General features: G+C 52.1%; 2 protein-coding genes across 3 annotated transcripts; one reads left to right on the top strand and one right to left on the bottom strand.

Moving 5' to 3' along the window:
* The first annotated feature begins 6,131 nt into the window (after window positions 1-6,131).
* Window positions 6,132-10,179, top strand: SLC25A51 (solute carrier family 25 member 51). Its single transcript, XM_040089672.2, has 2 exons — window positions 6,132-6,257; window positions 7,026-10,179. The coding sequence occupies exon 2, from the start codon at window positions 7,751-7,753 to the stop codon at window positions 8,612-8,614; it is 864 nt and encodes a 287-aa protein (XP_039945606.1). The 5' UTR covers window positions 6,132-6,257; window positions 7,026-7,750; the 3' UTR covers window positions 8,615-10,179.
* A 412-nt stretch (window positions 10,180-10,591) lies between these two features.
* DCAF10 (DDB1 and CUL4 associated factor 10) lies at window positions 10,592-21,752 on the bottom strand. 2 transcript variants are annotated; one of them, XM_040089670.1, is made up of 7 exons: window positions 21,429-21,752; window positions 20,747-20,860; window positions 19,082-19,279; window positions 18,313-18,515; window positions 18,079-18,189; window positions 16,406-16,551; window positions 10,592-15,180 (listed from the first exon to the last, which is right to left on the bottom strand). In XM_040089670.1, the coding sequence occupies exons 1-7, from the start codon at window positions 21,734-21,736 to the stop codon at window positions 14,812-14,814; spliced, it is 1,449 nt and encodes a 482-aa protein (XP_039945604.1). In that variant the 5' UTR covers window positions 21,737-21,752; the 3' UTR covers window positions 10,592-14,811. The 2 variants fall into 2 exon arrangements, with proteins under 2 accessions (XP_039945604.1, XP_039945605.1); XM_040089671.2 differs by having other exon boundaries at window positions 10,592-15,156; window positions 21,429-21,736.
* Between the last annotated feature and the right edge of the window lie 1,355 nt (window positions 21,753-23,107).

The raw sequence follows: 23,107 nt of genomic DNA, 5'->3' as shown, positions 1-23,107 counted from the left end.
GTAGATCCTTTTGGGACCTTAAAGACCCACTATTCACACCTGTCATTAGCAGTGACACACATCCTGTCTTCTGGGGAGAGGATCATTAATGCTGTGGGAATTGCAAGCTCCAAGTAATCAATAGGACTGGTTGAGGTTGGAAGGGACTTCTGGAGGTCTCTTTGTCTAGTCCTTTTCCCTGCCAGGTGCCCAGGACTATGTCCAGGTGACTTTGGAGTGTCTCTGGTTACAGGAACTCCACAAATCCACAGAGAAGCGGTGTTTCCCCACGTTCAAAGAGAGCCTCCTCTGAGTCATGGCCTGTCCTTAGGCACCTTTCCTGCAGGTCTTTATGGCCACAGACACGGTCCCCCTGAGCCTTCCCTGCTCCAGGCTGAGTTGGCCTGGTTCCCTGCATTGTTCCTTGTAGTAGTGATGCTTCAGCATCCTCACTGGACTCCCCAGTGGAACTGAAGAGCCCAGAGCTCGACGTGGTGCTCCAGGCTGAGCTGAGGAGGAGGATCACCTCAGTTCTAATTCAGGTCAGACATTTCTGGCCCCTGCCACAGGGGCATCTCTGGCTGGCTGCTGGAAAGACACACACCGGGACACAGTGTCCATCCCTGACCCTCGCAGCACAAACATGGGCAGCCGCTGACAGAGCAACTGCAAAGTGAGCAGTTCCCAGGTGAATGGTGCTGCAGGCCTCCAGGATGAGGGGTTTGTCCAGGCTGGGGCCCAGCCAGGCATGCCATGGGTCCTGCCAGGAGCACATTTCCTGTACTGCTGGTTTTTTCCTAACCTGGAAATGAAACTTGAGATAATTTTTTAGTAAGGAGGTAATATAAAAGGTGATCTTTATTTGAAGGCTGTCAGGGGCAGTTATGGAAAGATGTCCACAAAAGCTCACCCACACAGGGCTGAGTACATTTTACAGGTTTTAGGAAATTAGTATAATCAATAAAAAGCACCATTTAGGAGGACAAGTGGTGATGGAATTCCCCCCAGTCAAGTCCCTTCTCTGGAGCCCTCCCTTGGTACTAGCTGTACTTTGCCCATGAAATGTATCTCGAAGATCAAACGTATCTCGAGGTTTTCAACCTTGGTAGCCAGGAAGAATCAAGATAGCACTGGGGCCCTGTACCCTCTGGGGCTTGGAGATCTGGAATTTGGTTTGTCTTTCTGCCTAGGGAAAGGGCATAGAAAACTACTGGGAAAACTAGCCACTAATACAATAGGCTACAGAGCTACAAATACATGTGTGAAGAATACAGAGAACACAGAAAACTAAAAAAAGGCAAAAATCAAAATGGCATCACTGTGGATCTTCTTGCTTGTAAATTACCCCAGCAGCTGCCTCAGTGTGAAAAAGGAGACATAAACAGCTGTTTTCCCAGCAATTTTTTTTTTAGGGTTAGGCGCTGATGGAGTTGGTTTGATGAGAGCCTCCATCCCTGAGCTGCCAGCTTCCCTGCATGGCTCTGGAGGAACGAGGTAAGCCGGTGAGAACCCCCCACTCTGGGTCAGAGGGAGGCACAGAAGATGCTCCTGTGTCTGTGGCAGCCCCTCCCACCCTGCTGGTGCAGCTGGATCCCATCCAGGCACGCGCCGCCACCTGGAAGCCCAGGGTCCCCTCTCGGTGTGAGGCCATGCTGGGGTTGGTCAGAACTCACACCGGGTCAAACCTGGGGACGAGGGACCCCCACGCACTGGGGCACTGCAGTGGGGCCAGAGCAGCCACGGAAATGTTTCCAGGAAAGCCAGGGAAATGCTCCAAGGGGGAACGGGGCAGAGCAGGGCAGGCACACGGCACGGTGCCAGGGGTGTTCCAAAACCCAGATGTGACAGACACACTTGGGAAATTGAGACTGAATGTCCTGCTTTTCTGAAAAAAACTACTTTCTCTGGTTTCACTGCCAACACCTCTAAGGGATTGCAAGTTCTGGGCAACAAGAGCATGAGCATGCGGAAGGAGAGTCAATACTGAGACTGCCCAAAACTGCAGAAGGGAGCTGGGTTTGGATCCTGATTGAGAAACTGTGGGACTGAGGTGCTCAGAGTGCTCTGTTTCACTCACCTGACCTTCCTGCTCTGGGGGTCTGGAAGGCCAGATGGGAGTATCATTACCAACCTGGGGGCCTGCATGTCCTAACCTCCTTTCAGCAATGTGAGTCTTACGGTGCCACTATCTCCTCTCCCACACCATGCACCAAGACTTACTTGATTACTCCACTCTGGAGACAAGAGTCAAGGTCAAGTTTCTAATCAAAAGAAAAATCCACTGTACACCCAGCCCCTGTTTCAGAGCACAGCCCTGGAAGAGGAACCTGGCACATGAGGCCACAGTGGGCAGTGCTGGCTGAGCAGCCTGGATGAGCCTGGCTGGTCACAGGATACCTGTCCCTGTGCTCAGAAACACACTCACTGTGTCCTCTCTGTGTACAGTGATTTTAAGGCACCATCAGACAGAGCAGGACACTGTGCCAGGACCGTCGGGCAGCACCGTGCTGTACCTGGCACTTGGGGTTAGCTGTAATCTGATTCATCAACAACAGCCTAAGGAACAGGCTGAAGAACAGCTAACAGTGGGCATTACCTGTCCTGGACGTGCATCCCTTGGGGCTAGTGTGGGAGCAGGAGGGGCAAACATCAGGACCAGCGCTTGGCTCCCTTGCAGATGTCCAGCCTGGCCTCGCAGCTGGAGCGGACATTGCTGTCCGTGGTCAGGCTGCTCGAGAACAGGCACAAGAACAGCCCAAAACTGCAGTGGGGGATGGCTTTCCCCAGCACGAGGACCTGCAGGGCAAGCACCTGTGGCTGTAGGATGTGACCAGAGGAACAGCTCTCCTTTCTGCAGCCCCTGTGCACCTGCAACCTGGCAGACTGGAGTCACTAGCATTGCTCATCACAATCTGCCTTCCTCAAAGAAAGCAGTTAAATATTTACACAGCAGAGGTGTTCAATATTTCCCAGACAAACAAAATCACGTCTTAAATCCACATCTTACAAGTGTTAAGAAATAATTACAATTTGCCTTTGCATAGCCCACTTTGACAAACAACAGAGATCAGAAGGTAATTAAATTACACCTCCTTTTATTTGCCCACTGCCGGCAGGTGCTCCATTCAGTCTCAGCCACACGTGGAGCCCAGCGGGATATGACCATGGCCCATCCCCATCGGGCACACTCAGCTGCCTGCAGAGGCCACGGCCACGTCCATGCAGCTGACCCTGACTCTGTGCAAGGACCCCCAGCTCTGGCCAGCTCTGCCATGCTCCCATCCAGACCGCACTGAGCCCACAACTCACAGCCAGTAATTCCTGCTGGTATAGACTCCTGCTTCCTACTCCAGCTGGTAATTCCTACCTGAGCAAATTCCCACAGAGAGCTGGGCAGTGAATGCTCTCCTTCCTCCCCACCAGCAAAACTTTTATCTACAGTATTTTAGAGTCATGGAATGAAAAATGGGCACAAACCCTGGGCTGGCCCAACCCTTGGGGATGGTCCTGCCCTGGGCAGGTGGCTGGAGAGGAACCTCCAAGCCCCACAGTGCTGCCAGCACTGGGGATTTTGGCAGTGATGGTACCCAGCCCTCACCACCACCACCCTGTCAGGCACAGGGACAGAGCTGAGAGCTGTAGGCAACTGCAGGGTGAGATGATGCTGAGAGAAAACCTCAGCTCAGTGTCCAGTGTGTGTTCCCAGCTAAAACCCCCTCCTCTCGGCTGATGTCTGACTGAAGCAGGCACCAGCCAGGACTGGCCATGGTGAGGGGCATGGCCAGGGGTCGATACTGCAGCCCTCCCAGTCTCTGCAGCTTTTACAGGCTCGAGTGGGCCTGACTAGGTGACCCCAATCTGCCCCCATGTTAATACTTCCACTTGTGATTACACTACTGTGTGCAGAAAGCAGGCAGCTGCCAGCAACCTGCTTTTCATCTGGGTGGGTCAACCACAGGGAAGGAGCTGGTGGAGCAGCAGGGAGAGGGAAGAGCAGCACAGCACTTTGCTGTCCTGTATACAGCCCCCAGCATGGGTCAGGTCCCTAAAGCTGTTTCCTTCCAGTTTCACCGGCCTTCATGAATAAATGAATGCTCTCCCTTTGCAGCCTTGAAAGGCACTGTCAGATGATGCAGCCCCGTGGAGAGCTGGCCAAAGGCTGGACTCCCTTGTCCTGCTGCAGCTCCTGCTGCGGACTGGAGCTCCGCGTCCATGTGAGGTGTGTGCAGCTGGCTGCTCTGCCAGTCCCCAGCGTCCCCCTGGGGGTTCCACAGGACACCCCAAATGCAGCAGGTGGGGCGGGCAGGCAGCGGCACCGGCCGGCTGTGGGGCAGGGCTGGCCAGTGCTGGCCCCAGCGCCACGTGCCCCAGCCTGCCCTGCCCCACCACCTCTGCAGCACCTCACCCTGCCCCTCGTGTGCCAGGCAGCAACTCCAGCCAGTCACAGGAGCCAGCGGTGGTCAGGGCAGCCTCAGCCTCAGGCTGCCAAACTCACCCCCACAGCACCAGCCCCTCCACCACTGGAACAGGCACAGGCTCCTGGAGGACTCCTGCATGCTCCTGGTTTTGGAGGCCAGGCAGTGCTGCCAGAAGGCCTTTCTCCAGGACCACAGCTCCATGCCAGGCTGGTTGAGCCAGTCTGTGCTCCAGGCAGCCCAGACACCACTTGTGCCAGCCCTGCAGCTGCAGCAGCCCAGGCTGGGCAGGCAGAGGTGGCACAGGAGCTAACACAACTCCACTGGCAAGACACCAACCTCCACTGGCACCTCTGGAAGTGAGGACAAGGTCACAGAATCACAGAACCACTGAGACCGGAAAAGAGCTCTGAGGCCACCAAGTCCAACCTTTGACCAGTCATCGGTCATCAACCAGAACACAGCACAAAGGGCCACATCCAGTCTCCCTTTAAACACCCCCAGGGACAGTAACCCCAGCAGCCCTCTGGGCAGCCCATTCCAATGTCTCATCACCCCGAGACAAAAATCTTCCTGATATCCAACCTGAACCTCCCCTAACACTAAGCTTAAGACTATGTCCTCTCATCAGTGGTTGACCAGCCAGCACACAAAGTGCAAAGCTTGACCAGGGAAGGACACCATGGTGACAGGGATATGCAAATCCACGCTAGATGTGCCTGTCCAGGGTACAGCTGACCAGCGCTGCCCAGACACTGTCACCCCTAGCCCCCTCATGCTCACGGGCCAGCAAGGCCACATGAGTTGTTCTGGGCTTTCAACTCTCTCAGGGCAGTCAGAATTACATCGTTTAACCAGGGGCTTTTGGACAAGAAAAGCACCTCCCTGCGCCACAGCCTGCGGGTGCTGCCAAGGACACGGGTCTCGCTCGGGAAGGTGTGACCCACTCTGTACCTCGGCGACACCAGCAGGACGCTCCAGTCAGGAGAGGGATCGAGCAGAAAGCACCCACGGCCAAGCCCGCACTCACCCAGCCGGCCCCGCTCCGCCAGGGACAGGGTTTCGTGGCAGCGCTCCCCACCGTCACAGCGCCGCTGCCCCGGCACGGCAGCCCCAGCCCGGGCACCGGCCGCGGGACAGAGACCGTGGGCAGAGCGCGGAGGGGACGCGGAGCGCCAGCCCCCGACCGCGCCCCGCCGCCGGCAGGGCCCGCGGGGAAAGGGCAACGATAAACACCAGAATAAAAACGAGACGCTACGATTTGCGACCGAACTACAATAAAAATAACTCCGGAACAGGAGAGAGACGCCGCTGGCGCTTTCCGTCCGCTGGGAGAGGCAGTGCGGACACCGCGGATCCGCCTCTGCCGGGGAGCCGCGTGGATCGAGCTCGCCGGAGCCGAGGGAACGGGGCGCGTCCGACCGGGGTGCGACCCACCGGGGAGCACCTGCGGCCGCAGGAGGGACACAGAGGCCGGCTCGACCCCGGAGCGGAGCCGAGCGGAACAGAGCGCGGCCCGGCCGCGCCGCCGCCACCGCCCCCTCGCCTCTGCCCCGCCCCGGGGGCGCGGCTAGACGGACGTCGCCGTCTGATTGGCGGATGTGACGGAGGCGTGGTCTGTGTCACGTGGACAGTGGCCGTCACGGGATCGCCGCGCCCCCCGCCCGCCCCGCCCCGTCCGGTGGCGTGGTGGCGTCACACGCGGCGCGGTGGCGTCAGAGAGCGGCGCGAGGCCGCGCCGGGCCGGGCGCTTGGTGCGCCGCGATCGCGCTCCCGGGCCGCTCCCGGGCCGCTCCCCGTGTGCTCCCCGTGTGCTCCCCGTGTGCTCCCGGGCCGCTCCCGCTATGGCAGCGCCGCCCGCAGGTGCGTCCCGCCCGCCCGCCGCGGGCTCCGTCGCGGCCGCGCAGGCGCCAGGGGAGCAGCAGGTCGCGGTTCCCTGGGCCCGGCCGGGCCGCAGCCGCCGGCGGACTGACCTTGGGCCCCGGTGGCGAGGCTGGAGTCGCACCGGGAAGCGCGGGGTGTGGCGGTGTGGGCACTGCGGGCCGAACACGGTGTCGTGAGGGATCGGGAGTGCCGGGGAGTTGGCGCGGCCCCCGGCGTGTGCGCGGGCAGTGCAGAGCTTCGGCTCCCGCGCACGGGAGCGGGGAGGGCCCCGCCGGGAGCCTTTCGGGACGCTCCCGCATCGGGGGCGCGAGGGCTTCCCTACTGAACGGAGAAACTGCATCAAAGACAGCGGGAGCTTCGGAAAATAACCGGTTTCCCCGTTCTTTCCCCCGTCCTTTCTCTGCTTTTCTCTCCCCCGCCCTTTTTTTCCCTCCCTTTTCTCCTCCATATTTTCTACTCCCTCCTTTCTCTCTTGCCCGTCCTTTACTTTTTCTTCCTCCTTTCTTTCTCCTCTCCTGGTTTTGGTAGCTCCTCATGCCGGGCAGGTCTGTTGTCCCCAAACACTCCTGCAAATCCTGGGAATCTCATGGGTGTTGCTGGTGCTGGGGAGGATTTGAGGCTCATGAACTGAAACGGCTGTCGTGGACCTTACTCAGGCTGAGCAGTAATAGAGGGTGGGATTTGGGCACCTGCAGAAACATCTTTTCATAACTGCTAAATAAATAATCCCATTCTTCTGTCAAACAGGGTTTGCCAGGTAAAGATCCCTGCAGTACACCTCCAGACTATCTGACCAAGCTGCCTCTATCGATATGTCCTTCAGGACCCTGCTAGCTAAATTCAGCCTGTGAAACTTCTCAGCAGAAGGTGGACGTCAAGCACGGGGCTGATGCCGAGGAGGCTGCATGGCAGTGAACTGAGACTTGTAAAGAGTGTCTCCACTGTGTCAGTGAAATCACACCTGTGTGGCATCTTTGCATCCATTGTGAGTGGTGGTGCCCAGCTGGTGGCTGACTTGAACAAAGTGTTATCTGGTGTTTTCTGCCACAGGGAGAGGCAGGGCGCAAGGATCAGGTTTTGTAATGCTGCTGCATGTATTTGAATTAGTTTGGGTTTTTAATAGGTTTTTTGGCAGCCTCTCTGTTGTTCACACCATGTTTTATTAGTGTGAGGGTCAACCTTTCGTTGTTGGAATTTGTAATTCCAGGGGAATTTATTTCTGTTTTAATTTGAAAGGCCACAGAAGGGAAGGAGCTGCTGCTTTTTATGGTTGCCTAGACCTCAGCAGAAATGGCACAGCATCCGTCAGATCCGGCTTTTCCCCTTCAACCTCTGTGGTCTTTTTTGTTACCAGGATGTTAGGGTGATGCAGTAGGTGGGCAGAGCTGCGGGGTCAGCCACAGCTGTGCCACCCAGTCGTTTCTGGCACAGGGAGGGGGCACCGGGCCGTGCCGCGCGGGCGCACCGACGCAATGGGTCTGGGCAGCGCTGCCACGGCAGTCCCCGAGGCCTCTGCGGGCCAGGACACCTCGGGCAAGCACTATCTGTGCGGGCTGTGCGCGGCCTTCACCAACATCGTGGTGACGTTCCCCATCCAGAAGGTGCTGTTCCGGCAGCAGCTCTACGGGCTGCGCACGTGGGACGCCGTGCGCCAGCTGCGCCGCGACGGGCTGCGCACGCTGTACCGCGGCATCCTGCCCCCGCTGATGCAGAAAACCACCACGCTGGCGCTCATGTTCGGCCTCTACGAGGATTTCTCGGCGCTGCTGCTCAGCCACGCCCGCGCCCCAGAGCTCCTGACGCGCAGCGCCGCGGCCGCGCTGGCCGGCACCACCGAGGCCGTGCTCACGCCCTTTGAGCGCGTCCAGACGCTGCTCCAGGACTACAAACACCACGACAAGTTCACAAACACTTTCCAGGCTTTCAAGGTACTGAAAGCGTACGGGTTGCGGGAGTATTACCGGGGATTGGTACCTATTCTGCTCCGAAACGGGCCCAGTAACGTGCTCTTCTTCGGTCTGCGGGGGCCCATCAAGCAGTGTCTGCCTGAAGCCACCTCGTACAGCTCTCACATGGTCAACGACTTCATTTGTGGGGGGCTGCTGGGCGCCGTGCTGGGCATCTTGTTCTTCCCTGTGAATGTCGTAAAAACTCGCATGCAAGCTCAGATTGGTGGCGAATTTCAGTCCTTCTCCAAAGTGCTGGCGAAGATCTGGCTGGAACGCGACAGGAAAGTGGTCCACCTCTTTAGAGGAGCGCACCTGAACTACCACCGCTCTGTGCTGTCCTGGGGGATCATCAACGCGAGCTATGAGTTCCTGCTGAAGCTGCTGTGACCCCATCCTGCTCGTGGGGTGTCCTCAGTCCCAGGGAACAGTGCCTGTGCATGTGACAGGTAATTCCTCCCAGCCTTCGGTATTTATGGGGTGAATGGTGATGCATTTAAACCTCGGTGCAATTATGATGAACTTTTTAGACAATTCCTTTGCTGGCAAGTGAGTTTACCCATAACAGAGCTACTAGACAAATACAAGGTGTAAAAGAGAAAACAAAAGTAGTCTGTATCACTCCCAAATTCCCTAATGCTCTGTGATGGGATGCACTCCACTGCCCATATTTAGAACACGAGAATCAAGGAGGGGATGAAGAAAAACAATTCCATTGCTTGATCATCTTCCAAGTCTTGATTTTGGAACTGCATTTTCAGATGTTTTGGGGTCCTCATTGTGTAAAGCTCAAAGGACGGATCCAGAAGGGGATGACTGAAGTGCAGAGCTCCCAGCTGCACCTCAGCTTGCTGCAGCCACCACAAGATGTGACCTGTGGTGACCGTGTCCTCCAGCCATGGCACTGAACGTGTGACCTCAGCCCGGGCTGGATCTTCGTGTGTGTATGTGTGTGTGCATTCGTACGTGTGCCTTCCTGTGAAAAGGGAAAAGTGGAAGGAATGGGACAGCAAACTCACTAAAGCTTTAAAGTGTCCTTCCTCGTTAAAAAACACAGTGTTTGTTCTGCTTTTTGTGAGGACTTTTTTTTTTTTTAATTGCTGCTTTTTCTGTTGCCTCCAGCTACGGGGATCAGGGAGGTGTCCCTGTCTGTAATGCCTACAGGACACTCCCGCTCCTGCAGCTGCTCAAGCACTTCACACGGCTTTTTGCACTGCCGCGTCTTTGTCTTTTCTCAGTTCCCTCTATGGAATTACGGATCACAAGATCCATTTTTACCTGAAACTCGGGGTTCTGCCTGCTTGGTGTGTACTCTAAACGGTTCTGCAAGACAGAATGGCACAGGGAAGGTGAGATTCCTGGGCTACCTGCTTCAGTGGAGGTCTGGAGGCGTAGAGGAGATGAAAAGCCAAAGATGACCTTGGGAGCAGAGAGGCAGGAAAGGTGGAGTGGTTGGAGACATGTTTCAGGACTTCTGTAGGCAAACATTGAAAAGGACTGACAGAAATCTTCATCTTACAGACATGGGAGTTGAGAAAGAGAAGACTTCAGGCTTGAGATACAGGGACAGAAGAGCAAGCACAACCTTGAGCTGGATGAGGGTCCCAACAAAAAGTGCTTAAATCTCCCTGAGGAGGGCTTCCCTGTTAATTAAATAATACATTCATATATAAACCAAAACACTTTGGATGATGGGGAGCAGCAGAGCTTTCAGAAACTGCTTTGAATTTAGTCTTTTCTTAAGTCTCGGAGGAGCTCTTGCTTTTCTGAATTTGAGTTTTCCATTTGCTGAGACTGTCTTCCAAAATTGATCCTAATCAGTGTGTTGTAATCATACAGTCCTGAGCTTCACAGACAGCAGTGGGTGGGCACAAGCACGAGTTCCTGTATCCCAGTGGTGATTATCTGCATCTAAATAAAATGTTTACTGGATATTTGTTACTGGCAAAATTTGATTTTTACCAGTGTACTTTTTTTTTTTTTTTTTTTTTTTTTTTGTAATCACTCCTTGATGGAATAAAAAAAATCTGCATCCTGTTTCTCTCTGAAAGATGTTATGTACTCCTGTAATGTCAGGGGAAGCCAGAGTGTCAAGGGTGAGAGTTTGGCAGAAGCCCAGAGCTGGTCAGTGCCCAACTGCTCCAGCAAAAATTAAAACAGCAGAGCCCTGGGTCTGAGGTTCAGAGCCAATTTTGATTCTTCTTATGTCACTTTCAGAAAAATTTCATGTAAAAGCACTACTGTGACACACACACACTTGAGAATGGCACTATCTAAGCACTAGTAGCTGGTTTTCCTCTTTATTTTAGGGGGCAGGCAAGAGCCAGTTAGCATGGTTCACTTTAACATAAATAAAATACATTTCAATTCAGTGAATTATTAAATGTTTATTATGCAAGCAAGAGAAACTGTCCACAAATAGTAAGTTACTGTACGGCTGTAAGTACAATACTTCCAAAGCAGTTCTGATACTTCATATACGGTATTAAAAGGCTACAGTTTTTACTATGAAATCTCAGGTATTTCAAAATACTCTACATGCACAATTTGTTTCTGTATTAAAAACCTTATACTTAACCGAAGATATTCAGTGCTTTAGAAAATGCACCTTTGACTAAGATCAGCCAGTGAGAAGTTTCTGTTTCCTGTAGGTCAAAATCAAGATGGGTCGTTGATTTCTTCCTTTCTCTCCAACTTTTTAGAACCTTGTAAACTAAATTTTAAAAGCTTTCATTTGGCAAGTGTATATCTTTTTTCTTCTAAGAGTTGCTATGTCCTAGAGCAACAGACCCATGTATTACAATGTCAGAACCTTCTCCACATCTGTGCTACCCAAATAAAAATCACAACACTAACAAAACCAAACCCCACTAAATTAACCAAGACCCCTCCCCGCTTCCCCCAAAGAACTGACGTTTACATTCCAATTCTGGTAGTAGGCATCGAGCTGTCCTTACCCCAAGACTCTAAGAGTGCAAACAATCGTGTGTGTGTCTGTCGGTACGGCTGTGCTTTTCCTCTATCCCCATGGCGTGGCGGTGCCGTTGCTGTCCCTGTGTGCCGCGGGGACAGCAGCCCCGGGCGGTACGGCAGTGCCACCCCACCGAGCTGTCACACGGGAACCGCTGTCCCCCGGCGCGGCCGCTCCCGCAGCACACACGGGCTGCGACAGCAGAACCAGCCCCGACACCGCTCCGGCTCCTGCGGCCGCCGCCGGCCGTGACCTCCCCGCCGGGACCCGTGGCTACCGGGCAGCGCCGCAACCGGGCGTTCTCTCACTGGGAGCTCACGAGTATGAAACCATCAACAACGCACTGCACGCTCTACAGGAGAGCTCTGGCCCCGCCAGAAAGGCTGTGGAATTAATCCGGTGCTGCAACACCGGTTCACAGATACCCCTGGTGTGAGCCACCGCCTCCCCATCTGTCGGCGCAGTCCTTCATCTCCCTTGGAAATGTTTCCTTACAGTTGTTTCAGTTTTATACACTTCTCAAGGTTGAGTAATCAACTTTTGAAACACAACTAGATAATTTTTTTCTTTTTTTTTCTGACTACCTAGAAATAACTGAAAGCTCACCAACACATAAGTTCGTTGTTTCAGTAATGTCACTGAGAACTGAAAACACTTGCACCACCACGTCTGTGAGGCATGTCAACTGTAAGCCACCGTGAAGTGAAGTGAAGTGAACTTCACAGGTAAAACATGGCAAAGCCTTCATGGAAAACTTCCAAGTGTTGTTGAAAAGGACTAATTGATCAAATGACCAAAATCTAAGATTACCTACTTACTCTAATTCGAACTTATTACAACGTCATCAGAAAAACTAAGTAACATTTCTACAGCATACATGTACAGATTCTGTCATTTTATGCATCTGCTGGACACACTACAAAAGCATCAAGGTGACCAAACCCCTCCACCACGTGAGCCGTCAGTCCCGGAGCCAGGCAGGGCCCATCAGCCAGCCACAGCTGCTGTCAAGGAGTGGTGACACATCTGTCACTTTGGGGTAACGGCCCTTTATACAGAAAGGTGAGTGTCCAAAGCTCAGCACAATACTGGTGTAAAACACAGCGTATCATGAGGTAGAATTAAAAAGGTAACACTCAGTGCATATTCACAGGCATAGCGTTACAGTCACTAGGGTTCCACCAGTCTGAGGAGGTTCCGACAGGAAAAACAAAAACAGCCTCGCAAACAGACAGACACCCAGGAACCGCTTCGGTCCTGAAGGTGCTCCTTCACCTCCAAAACAAACACTATGCAAGCCCGTGAGAACTCTAAGATTCTCTCAAGTGTCCCTGTAGTCCCTTCCATGATGTGTAACTAAACATTAAATAAGGTGAGAAAACAGCAGCCTGGCAGTGGGACAGCAAATGCTTGGGGAAAAGCTGCTGTAGGCCCAGGCAGGACCTGTTTTTTTTCCCCCCCAAACAGCTTGGCCCATTGCAAACTCCTTGTAGCTCTGCCTTTGCAGAAAAATCTTGTATCCCATGCTTGTCCCCAAGTTTCCTGCACACTTCACTCCCAGGGCATTGAACCACAGCCAAGGGAAGTGCCCTGAGCTGCTTTAACAACCTGGTAGACCCACCTGCCCCACGTGCAGGCTCCAGGCAGCAGAAGGGATGTTTGCTCCCAGATTACCAAACACACAAAACTGAAGGCTTTGTATTACCAAATAAATTCTCCAGAAGAGGAAACTTGGGATTTTTTTCTCTCATAATGCAGAGGAGGCTTAAGTTTCAATGATTTCTGCACCAACACCAGTGTATACCACCCACATAAATACAAAGCTACAGGAGGATCCTCAGGCTTACCTTTCCAGCTCTCTCACATCCATTAATGTTGTCTTTATCCCCAAATACGTTTTGCAAAAGGCTTTGTAAGAGTCAGCTTTGAACAAGTGTGCTCCATTGAGCCAGAGAGTGAACCTGAACACCAGCAGATAACAGTCCTTTCAGGTAAAGTTCCCTGCTGAACTGAGTGTGTGACTGGTCTGCAAAACTTTAGTGAAATACTAAAAAAAAACCCCATCTTGGAACATGTAAGTGATGAGAATGCTATAAACTGATATGGATACACAAGACTAAAATACCTGCGCATTTACAAAGGTTGCTCTACTAACTCGAGGGCTGAAATCTGGCATTCATACTTTGGGTATGACTGAATCACAGAGTACCCTAAGCTGGATGGGACCCACAGGATCATCAGTCCCACCCCTGTCCCTGCACAGACACCCCAACAATCCCCTCTGTGCATCCCTGGGAGCAGTGTCCAAACACCTCTGGAGCTCTGGCAGCCTCAGGGCCGTGCCCATTCCCTGGGGAGCCTGGGCAGCGCCCAGCACCCTCTGGGGAAGAACCTTTCCCTGAAATGCAACATAAACCTCCCCTGACACAGCTCCAGCTCTTCCCTGGCTCCTGTCCCTTGCCACAGAAGTGAGATCCGTACCTGTCCCTCCACTGTCCCACAGGAGAGTGTTCAAGAGCACAATGAGACCTCATCTCAGATTCCTCCAAGCTGAACAAACCAAGCGATCTCAGCCGCTCCTCATATGGCTTCCCCTCCAGATCCTTTCACCAGAGTGAGCATTACAGTGTTTCATACCTGACGGTAAGCCTGGTTAAATCCAGGCAGATCTCACTGTTGACAGGTTTGCTTTTAATCCCCTTCCAAACTGACAGCACAAGTGAAGAACGGCTCATTTGGCAATACCAGGGACACATCCAAATTATTTTCTCCCACAGCAAGAGTGTAGGTGAGGTGTGCGTGGAAAAATAGCCAGGTGGGAAATACCCAAAGCCACCATGATTCAGATGTGGAATGATGTGGAAAGCCCCCTGCAACAGAAACCTGGCAGAGGAGGGGCCAGAGCTGTCCTGCTGCACCAACCCAAAGAGATCCTCTGGGCCAGGGTATTCCTTAGTACTGAGTGGTGGGCTAGAGGGAAGCTTGCCTGTGCAGGGGGGCGGCCTGGGTGACTTCCAGTGGTGCCTGCCAGCCTAAGCCACACTCTGACTCATTTTTCCCAGCCAATGACAACCACATTAACATAGAAATGAAAGCAAAATTACTTTTTTCTTTCTTTTTTTCCTTTTTTTTTTTTTTTTTTGGTAAGAGTAACTAACCGTGTTGCTTACGTAGACAAGCAGCCCATTATCTACTAATCACCACAGAGTTGCTTCAGTGACAGAAGAGGAAGCAGAGGTGAGGCAGTCCAGCTCCTCTGGGACAGCAGGTACCTGGGCACCCTGCCCTTCTGCGTTGTTCCAAACAGCCCATTGGAGTTGTGCTGAAGGAAACAATCAAGTATCAGGGTACAAACACAGCAGGACAGCAGCCCGATGGCACAGGATCAGCAGGAGCAGAGGTCTGCTGGTGAGGCCGGGACACAGCACGGGGCTGTGGGCTCATGGACGCAGGACCAAGATCTGCATGGTGCTGGCCTGAAAAATCCTTCCACTGCGACATCCCGAGATCACAGTAACCGTGACCTCCTCTGGATTCAGAGATTTTGGAGAGAGCACACTTCCACTCAACTGAAGAAAAACCCACGAACGTCCATCCACAGGTGCCGCTGCTGTGCCTAGAACTTTGGCTGGTAGAGGGAGACGCGTCCGCTAAGGCACCCCGAGGCGATCTGACAGTGCGTGGGGGAGAACTTGGTGGTGAGCACCACGTCGTTGTGGGAGTAGAGCGAGCGGATCTCGCGCAGGGGGCTGGCCTCCCGCGGCAGGCAGTCCACCAGCTCGCTGCAGTGCGCATCGAAGCCCAGCAGGCGGATGCCGAAGCCGTGCGGGGACGAGATCATGCGGCCGTCGGGACTGAAGCAGAGCTCCTTGATGTAGCCCCGCCCCACGTTGGCCTCCTCGATGCAGTGCGTGAGGCGCAGGGAGCACCGCGGGGACACGGGGCGCACCGGGGCTCCTTCCTGGAATTCATAGACACAAGTCCACTAAAGGGAGAGGCAGAGAAAGGGACACTGAAAGAGAAGTAAAGCACTGCAAACACACATTCCCTCCCCCTGCAGCTCAACAGGTAACGAGCAGCTCATATGAACAGGTAATTGCACGGGATGGTGATGCTCCTGCTGACCTGCTCTTCAACGAGCACCCAGAGCAGGCCACTGCCTCAGCACCTCCCTCCCTGTGAACTATCCAAGCAAAGCAGCTGCCCAGCATTAAAGCTGCTATTTTAATTAAACGGGTGCTAGATATAATCTTTCCAATCTAGGTTTCATCTGCAGAGAGCAAAGCCTAATCCTTTGGCAAGGCAGCTACTCTAATTTAGTAAATATTTAAATTAAATCTATAAAGTCAAATTCAGCTGACTGTAACTCAGAGTAGATCACTGGTATTTTAATGCCTTTGACTTCAAAAGGAATGGAATCTTTAAACAAGAAGGTAAAAGATTTTTGAAATAAGATTTTGAACAGCTCTACAGCCAGTTCGTTATTTGTGACACATATTAAGGATCCCTCTCTGTCATCTCATTATTTAATCTCAAAACAAATGTTAAAAAAATCAATGACAAAGTTTATATTGTGTTGATTCCACTTCAGCCTCAAGACAAGTATTCCTAGCTCTATTTCATACCTCCTTCTGAAATAAAGAGAAGAAATACTAATGAATATTAATAAAACAGAGTAAAGCAGACTCTAGGACTAAAAGAAATTATAACTCAATCATCAGTACTGACATAATGTAACATTTCGCATGTTACAAAAATTCTGTGTTGTATAGCAGTTTGACTGTACAGAATCAGCATTAAAATTTACAACCAATCTTTTAAGCTTCCACTCTGTCCTCCACACTTGTGTAAAGGGTTACCATTACAGAGTGACTTTCTTCAACAACAACAAAATCCCAGGCAAATACACAGAGACAAAACAAACAAACAAACAAACAAAACAAAACACACCACCAAGACCAAATGAACCTCAATTTACATCAGCAAAGTAACTAAACCTTTTATTATTGGACAAGTACTATTGTCTACTGTTGGTCAAGTTAGAGGACCAGAATCTGCAGCTTGTAGCTGGTCTTATGACTTCCCGCATCAAGGAAAAGGCTTGAAACAGGTTCTATCAGGAAGATCATAAAAAAAAACCCCCCACAAACAAACAAAAAAACCCGTCTGACTGCACATATTTCAGAGAAGAACACGTGGTAATGTGTTACCTCCTGGTCATCTGTGTTGCTGGAGCACCGCAGCAGTGTGGCCCACCCCTTGGGGTGCAGCTGCAGCGACGTGATGCAGTTCCCACGGTCTCTTTCTCCAGGAACCTCTGGTGTTAACACCTCAAGGCTATTTCTAGGTGATCCCCCTGCAAGAGGAATTAACCATGAGTCTCAGTGCAATCCACACATTGACCTTCACCTCTCTCACCAGTCCTGCTGCTGAAATGGGGTCACAGCCGTGGCAGCTGCACAAGGCTGTTAGGACAGGGAACCTCAAAGGGTTAGAGGAACCCATGGCAAACACCAATGGGCTCAGTCCTCACTTCAAACAGCTTATTTTTTTTAAATCTGAGTGCCAGCACCTGCATTGAACCAGTGCACACTGACAACTACATTAACCTTCCTGTCCTCAGGTGACTTTATACTGCTTGTATCCCCAGCCGTCTGTTTGTGCTGTACATTGTGTTCTGTGCCTTTAAGACTGGTTCTGAGTACAAAGCCAAGAAGAAGGCACTGTTTGTTTGGAGAAAACAGCGTTCACCTCATCTGCATTCTTCCTCCCAGAGGGTGCTCGTCTGAGCAGAGACAGGCAGCGGGACAAAGATCTGCTTTGCTTTTAGTTAGTTTTAGCTAACTGAGGCAGAGGAGCTCTGTGGACTGGTTTTTTCCCCTCTTCCTTAGGACTGTTTAACTAAACTGCTCCTAACTAAAAAACCCAGGGGAGCACCAGGATCTCACACTTGCGGCCCACTGGGGCCTGGACCTCTAGAGGGACTGATAAGGGACTGAGCGAGCTGAGCTACCCACCGCAAAGACTTTCTGAATTTGACATCTCATTTCAGAACAACAAAAAGTTTCATTATTTCATATAATTCATTCTTTATACTTATGGGCACTTTGTTTGTTAAATAAATAGTTTTTTTCCACTTTTCTCCAAGGAAATTCTTTCCCCAGACCTGTTAGGAGAAAAGCCATTTACCTTCCAGAAAAGGCCCATTCAGAATTTTCCTCCCAAATTTCCCCTAAACCAGGATACTTCCACAGTTATGCTCTTTGTTAGCATTACAGCAAAATCTAAATAGAGTGAGGTTTTCGTAAGAATTGCTGATTCTCACTGCTGATTGTATGATGTGCTCCCCAAATTCATTTCAACACTTGCTCAGCTTGCAGATTTTCACCCTCAGGTAAATCGCTCCCAGGCATCCAGGTAAGCCTCCTCTCAGCAGTATGCTTCAGTATCCCACAACCATGGGTAGCTAAAAATTAACATTACGTTTATTTGAAACTGCAAGAGGTGCGCAAAATATTCACTAGCCAAGTTCACGCTGATTCTCTGAATTTTTCCCTTAAAGATCACTCACATAAACTTTGTTCAAGGAAAAACGCAAGGAAAAGGGAGCACCTCAATGTAACAATAATGTATTGATGCAAAATACAGATCTTGTTACTTTTACCAGATTTCTCAGACATAAAACATTATTGGATCCCCAGGCTTTGGTGTGCAATGAGATTTTATTGGTTTAACAGAAGTCTCAGCAACACCATTCTTCAAAAACCACAGAAAACAAAAAAGAAGCAGTTTTTCACTATTGTACACTGGCCTCTTTTGGATACAGTAAACCAAAGTCCAGGATTTCTTTTCATTTATCATTTTTTTAGTGATCTTTTCCTACCTTCTCGCTGGGAGGGCCGTGACAAGGTTTTCTCTGAGAGCGGCCCTGAGTTGTTCTGGTGACAGGGTGAACCCACAGCTCGAGGGCCAGAGGAACCCGACGACGTTATGTCTGCAAAAAAACACCAGAGAGATGAGCCCACAGGCACCCCAGCACACGTGGGCTGCTGGCCAAGAGCACCCCAAAAAACACCCCAACACAGGACCTGCCACAGACCGCCTCACCAGCATTCACCTGAGCTCGATGTGGTCCTCCTGGCTCTTAAAATAGGGTAGCTGCCAACCTCTAAAGACTTGTTTAGGTCAAGGTCATGCAAAATCAGGAGGTAACCAGAGGAGGTGGAGATCAGCATTTTGGAACAGTCTGGCGTCAGCCTCATTCGCATCAGAAAACGGGTGTGAAAAAACTTCTTGTGTGGGCATCCATCCTCAGTGCACCTGGACAGCAAGACAAGCACAGGAGGGGCTGTGGTCAGCTCCAGCTTGAGGACCTGACTGTGTCCACAAGGGTCCAGGATGTGCCCAGCATCACTCACTTTGTCCACCCCAAAACCTTTTGTTCGAGCGCTGTCTTTATCCTGCCGTTGAATGGAATGGGTGAAGTCATATATTCCTACAACTACAACAATCAGGACAGAACCTTCTTCAGAAGGAAAAATTATGTTTTGGCACATCAACAAGAGAACCACAGAATAACTAGGCTGGAAGAGACCTTCAAGATCACTGAAGGTGTCTTCCAACCCAGTAATTCTCTGATTCTGGACACCACCGTCCAACCCATGCCTTAACATCTCAACTGGGTGGAGGAGGAGAAGCTCCTTTCTAGCCATTTACTATTACCAGAGAGATGATGCAAGCCCTTGGTAAGGGATATAAACTCCTCCCAGTGTTTCAGAAGCCTGCAGCCCCACTCAGGGAGGCAGGCTTTGTAACTTGCACAGAAGGCCTGGCGCACCTGTCCTGGTGTGCTGCAGAAAGGCCACGGGGCGAGCACAGCCACGTACCTGTTGGTGTCCCAGATGATCACGTTCCCATCAAAGCCTGAAGTCACCAGTAACCTCGTGTTGGTGTCGTACTCGATGTTCTTGACCCAGCTGGTGTGGCCATGCAGAGTGCACACTTTGGTGTTGAGCTTCCTCAGGTCCCAGAGCGCGATGGTCGTGTCGTCGGAGCACGTCGCGAACAGTCGGTTATCCAGGAACCTGGGGCAGGAGGGAAACACTGCAGTGCTCAGGGCTGTCTGCACAGCAAATCGGCTGCAGCAGGAGTGTAAGCTAACACAGAGATAAGAGAGCAGACACAAACAAAACCCCTGAAAACGTAACACAGAATATGTGCCAGAGAAAGCTCCACTAAAAGCAGAATTGTTGGTACAAACCAGCAGTGCCTCTGTAGTAGCAAACGAGCAAACACAGAGGCACAGCAGAAGTTTGGTTTGGGGTTTTTTTAGGGGATTTGTGTGTTAGTGACTTGTGGGCAAATCACACAAGAGCCAAACCACCAGAGGAGCACATGCTCAGACAGAATCCCCACAGTCAGTCTGTTTCCCCACTGGACAGCACTGAGCTTGCTGGGCTGGGAGCACTGCAGCTAGGAAATAAACTGAATAAATGGAGTCTAGAGTCCACTGAAGCAAATGCAAGGCTTTTCAAAAGCACCAAGTGAAGATGAGATCTTGTTTGAGAACACACCAACACAAGTTATTTGGTTCAGTGAGAGATAACCGATAAAATCACTGAGTTTGCACGATGCAGATCAAAGGTGAGCAACACCGGAATTCAGGCATGCCTTTACTTTCAGAAGGAAAAGGCGTGCTGGTTTATGTTTGGAATTCATTTGATGAAGGCACCCAATTAAGAAAAGCCCTACCTGAGGTAAAAGGAACAAGACACCCATCCAAAAAATATACATTAAAAATCCTTTAAGCCTAGAGCCACCACGCAAAAGCAGCAATTCTAAAAAATTAACAACGACCAACTATCATGGGAAAAATCCCAAACTTTGCTAAATAGTAAGCATTTTTGATGCTCACTACAAGGAACTTCTGCAGTGCTAGACTGACGGAAATCCTGCTCATTAACCTGAATAAGGCTCCAGGTAACGCTGTAGAAACTGTGCAGAACAGAGTTCAGTTCCTTTGTGTCAGACACATTTTAATCCAGCTTTCCTGGCAGACGTCTAGCTGATATAAAACCTAAGTCTTTTGTAAAAAGGACAACCAATTTGTGAAAAACATCAACTTATCTGATGAACATGGCACCCCACATCATATTTGGGTCTTCTGAGTGAAAACGCTCAGAATGCTCTACAGTGTTCTTGGGGGTTTTTTTGTTCGGGTTTAGTTTTTGGTGGAAGTTTTTTGGTGTTGTGTAGTTGGTTGTTGTTTTGGGGTTTTAGAGTGGGGTTTTTTTTGCTTTGAGAATCTGAGTGAGGAGCAGCTGCAATACTGTGAGAAGACACCTTAAATTTACACCTCAAAATCTCTTCCTAGAAGCAGAACACCCTAAAACCCCTGAATTTAAAGTTAAAATACTGCATGATAAAAATCGTGATAGATTTAGACTCCTACTCTTGCTATTTCCAGCTCTATCCCAAGGAAGTGACAGAGGATTTAAACCATAATGGGTAGGTATAGGCTGAGTTGTGTCAAAACGTCTCTCCTGACCTACCTGATGTTATTTACACAGTCTTCGTGAGCTTCAGAGAGAGTCTTGATGTGCTTTGAAGATATTGGGTCAAAGAGCAGGACTTCAGTCTGTTCACAGGCGACGGTCAGCACCGACCTGCAGGGAGCAGAACAGAAAACTCCATGCTTGTGCTGGGTTTTGCCCCCCAGCAAAACCTGTGTGCCTGTCATGCCACAAATTTCCTGTGCCACCTGGTCCCTCTGCCCACCCTTTCCAAGAGTTCTGCGACAGCAAAAGGAACGCCAAATCAAAGGTTTATCTCCAATATCTATTTGCCCTTTTGCAAACCAGTCGGGTTTTTTTTCATTAAAACCTTGCAAAATACAGATTCAGGGGGACCCTCGGCCCCAGCCGGAGCCGGGCACTCGTTAGCAGGATTGTCACCCCCGGCCCCTCTCTCCTGCAGAGGGAGAGTCCGTGCTCCACCCAGGCGCGGTGGGAGGAGCACAGCATGGCACCTCACGCCAGGTACTTGCCCCAGTTATTTAAACCACAGCCCAGGAGTGCCGCCGATGTAAACAGCGATGACACCTGGTCACCCGAACGGACCTCGCGCCGCGGGATCCCCGGGCACACTTGCATGGGCACACCGAGCCGGGGAGCCCCGGCACACCGCTACCGGGAAGTCCGGGCACACCTGAGCGGGGATCCCGAGCACACCTACCCGTCGGGTGAGTACTCCAGGTTGAAGACGGCGCCGTGCGTGCGGGTGCTGAGGGACACGGAGTCCGCGGGCTGGATGGCGGCGTACAGCCCGGTCATGGCGCCGAACGTGTCCCGCGCCGGGTCCACGGCGGCCCCGCGGCCCAGGCAGCGCCCGCGCAGCCACGTGAAGAGCCCGCCGGGGGCACCGGGCCCCGGGTCGGCGGGGTCGCTGTGGCGGGGCGGCTTCGGGTCCGGCCCTGGGTCCGGCCCTGGGTCCAGCCCTGGGCCCGGCTCCGGCCCCGGCTCCGGCCCCGGGCCCTTGCTCATGGCGGCGGCAGCGCCGGCCCGCGTCCGCCCCCTGCCGGCCGCCCCGCGCCACTGCGCCTGCGCGGCCCCGCCCCCGCCGGCGCTGGCGCTGCGTCTGCGCGGGACCGCCCCAGGCCCCGCCCATGCAGGTCACGTGTTAGCGCTCCACGAGACCGCCGCCCCTCAGGCTCGGCCGTGCTGCCGCTCGCTCGGGGGTGCTGCTGCTCTCATCGAGCGGCGGCCTCGGCACCGGCCGCTGCTGGCCTGCTCCGCTGTTTGCGGGAAGAGCAAACACCACCCTCCGAGGGGTCTGCTCCGTGCGCGGAGATACGGCCGTGAGGCCGGGCCGTGCCGGAGCCGGGCGGTGCCGGCCCTGGGGATCGCCAGCATCGCCTCCAGACGGAGAGAACGGCTGTGCCTCGGGCAGCTCGGCGTGAGGACTGAAATATAACTGCGAACGGGGCTGAGCGCTAAGCAATAGAAAAGAGATGTAATGTATAGCCAGTTAATGCTGGTGTCTTTGTGCAGTGTGTTAGCAGTTTTGATGGACAGCGAGCAGCGTTTTGTAGGAACCACCCAGCTCCCGCTCTGTGCAAACCAGGGTAAAAAAACCCGGCTGGGCCCCGAATGCCTCACTTGGGTGTGTGAATGGGGGCTGTGCCCTGGGGAACGAGCCCGCCTTGGGGACAGTGCCTCTGTCCCCGAGCCTGCGCTGCCTCCGGCCCCGTCCCAGCACCCTTTGCCCTCTTAAAGACAATTAGCAGTTTTTTTTCCAAAACTACCCAGGAGAGGTCAGGGTCCCTCCTCCGCGCAGAAACCACTGCTTTAGTGGATTGTGAATATTTTTCCTTAAGTTTTTATACACATACTGACATCACGTTTTTATAAACACATTAAATGCCAATATGCTTTTTTAAGCAGCGTGTTCTGAGAACGTGGAAAATGCTACTAAAACGTCATTGGCAAAGAGGGATCCGGAAAGGCCTCCTTCATCTGGTGCTAGAAATGCAGGGTACGCACCAGTGAGGATGGGAAACATAACAGTCCCAGGCTTCAAGTCCAGCGGCAGGACTGGCCCCTCCTCTGGGGTTTGTTTCATGCTGGGAGTGTCACTGTGACCTCTGTCTTATCCCCTAAATGTTCCGTCTCCCACAGATGAACTCAGTTTTCTTCCAAAATATTCTTTGTCCCTTGCATGCTACCTCACGTCTTAGACCAAAATTTTCTCTACCTGTCCACTACTGGCTACTTCCATTTTGCCTCAAAATTGCCAGCTCAGTCTTGAATCTGCCTCATTCCTGGGGACCTGCAAGGACATCTGGGATCCTGACCCTGGTCACCACAGAGAGACCTGCCGCAGTCACAGGGAGTCGAGGGATGGCACAGTGGGGC

This window comes from Hirundo rustica, chromosome Z (genome assembly GCF_015227805.2).
Source record: "Hirundo rustica isolate bHirRus1 chromosome Z, bHirRus1.pri.v3, whole genome shotgun sequence".
NCBI lineage: Eukaryota > Metazoa > Chordata > Aves > Passeriformes > Hirundinidae > Hirundo > Hirundo rustica.
This window is presented reverse-complemented; position numbering and strand designations above follow the sequence as displayed.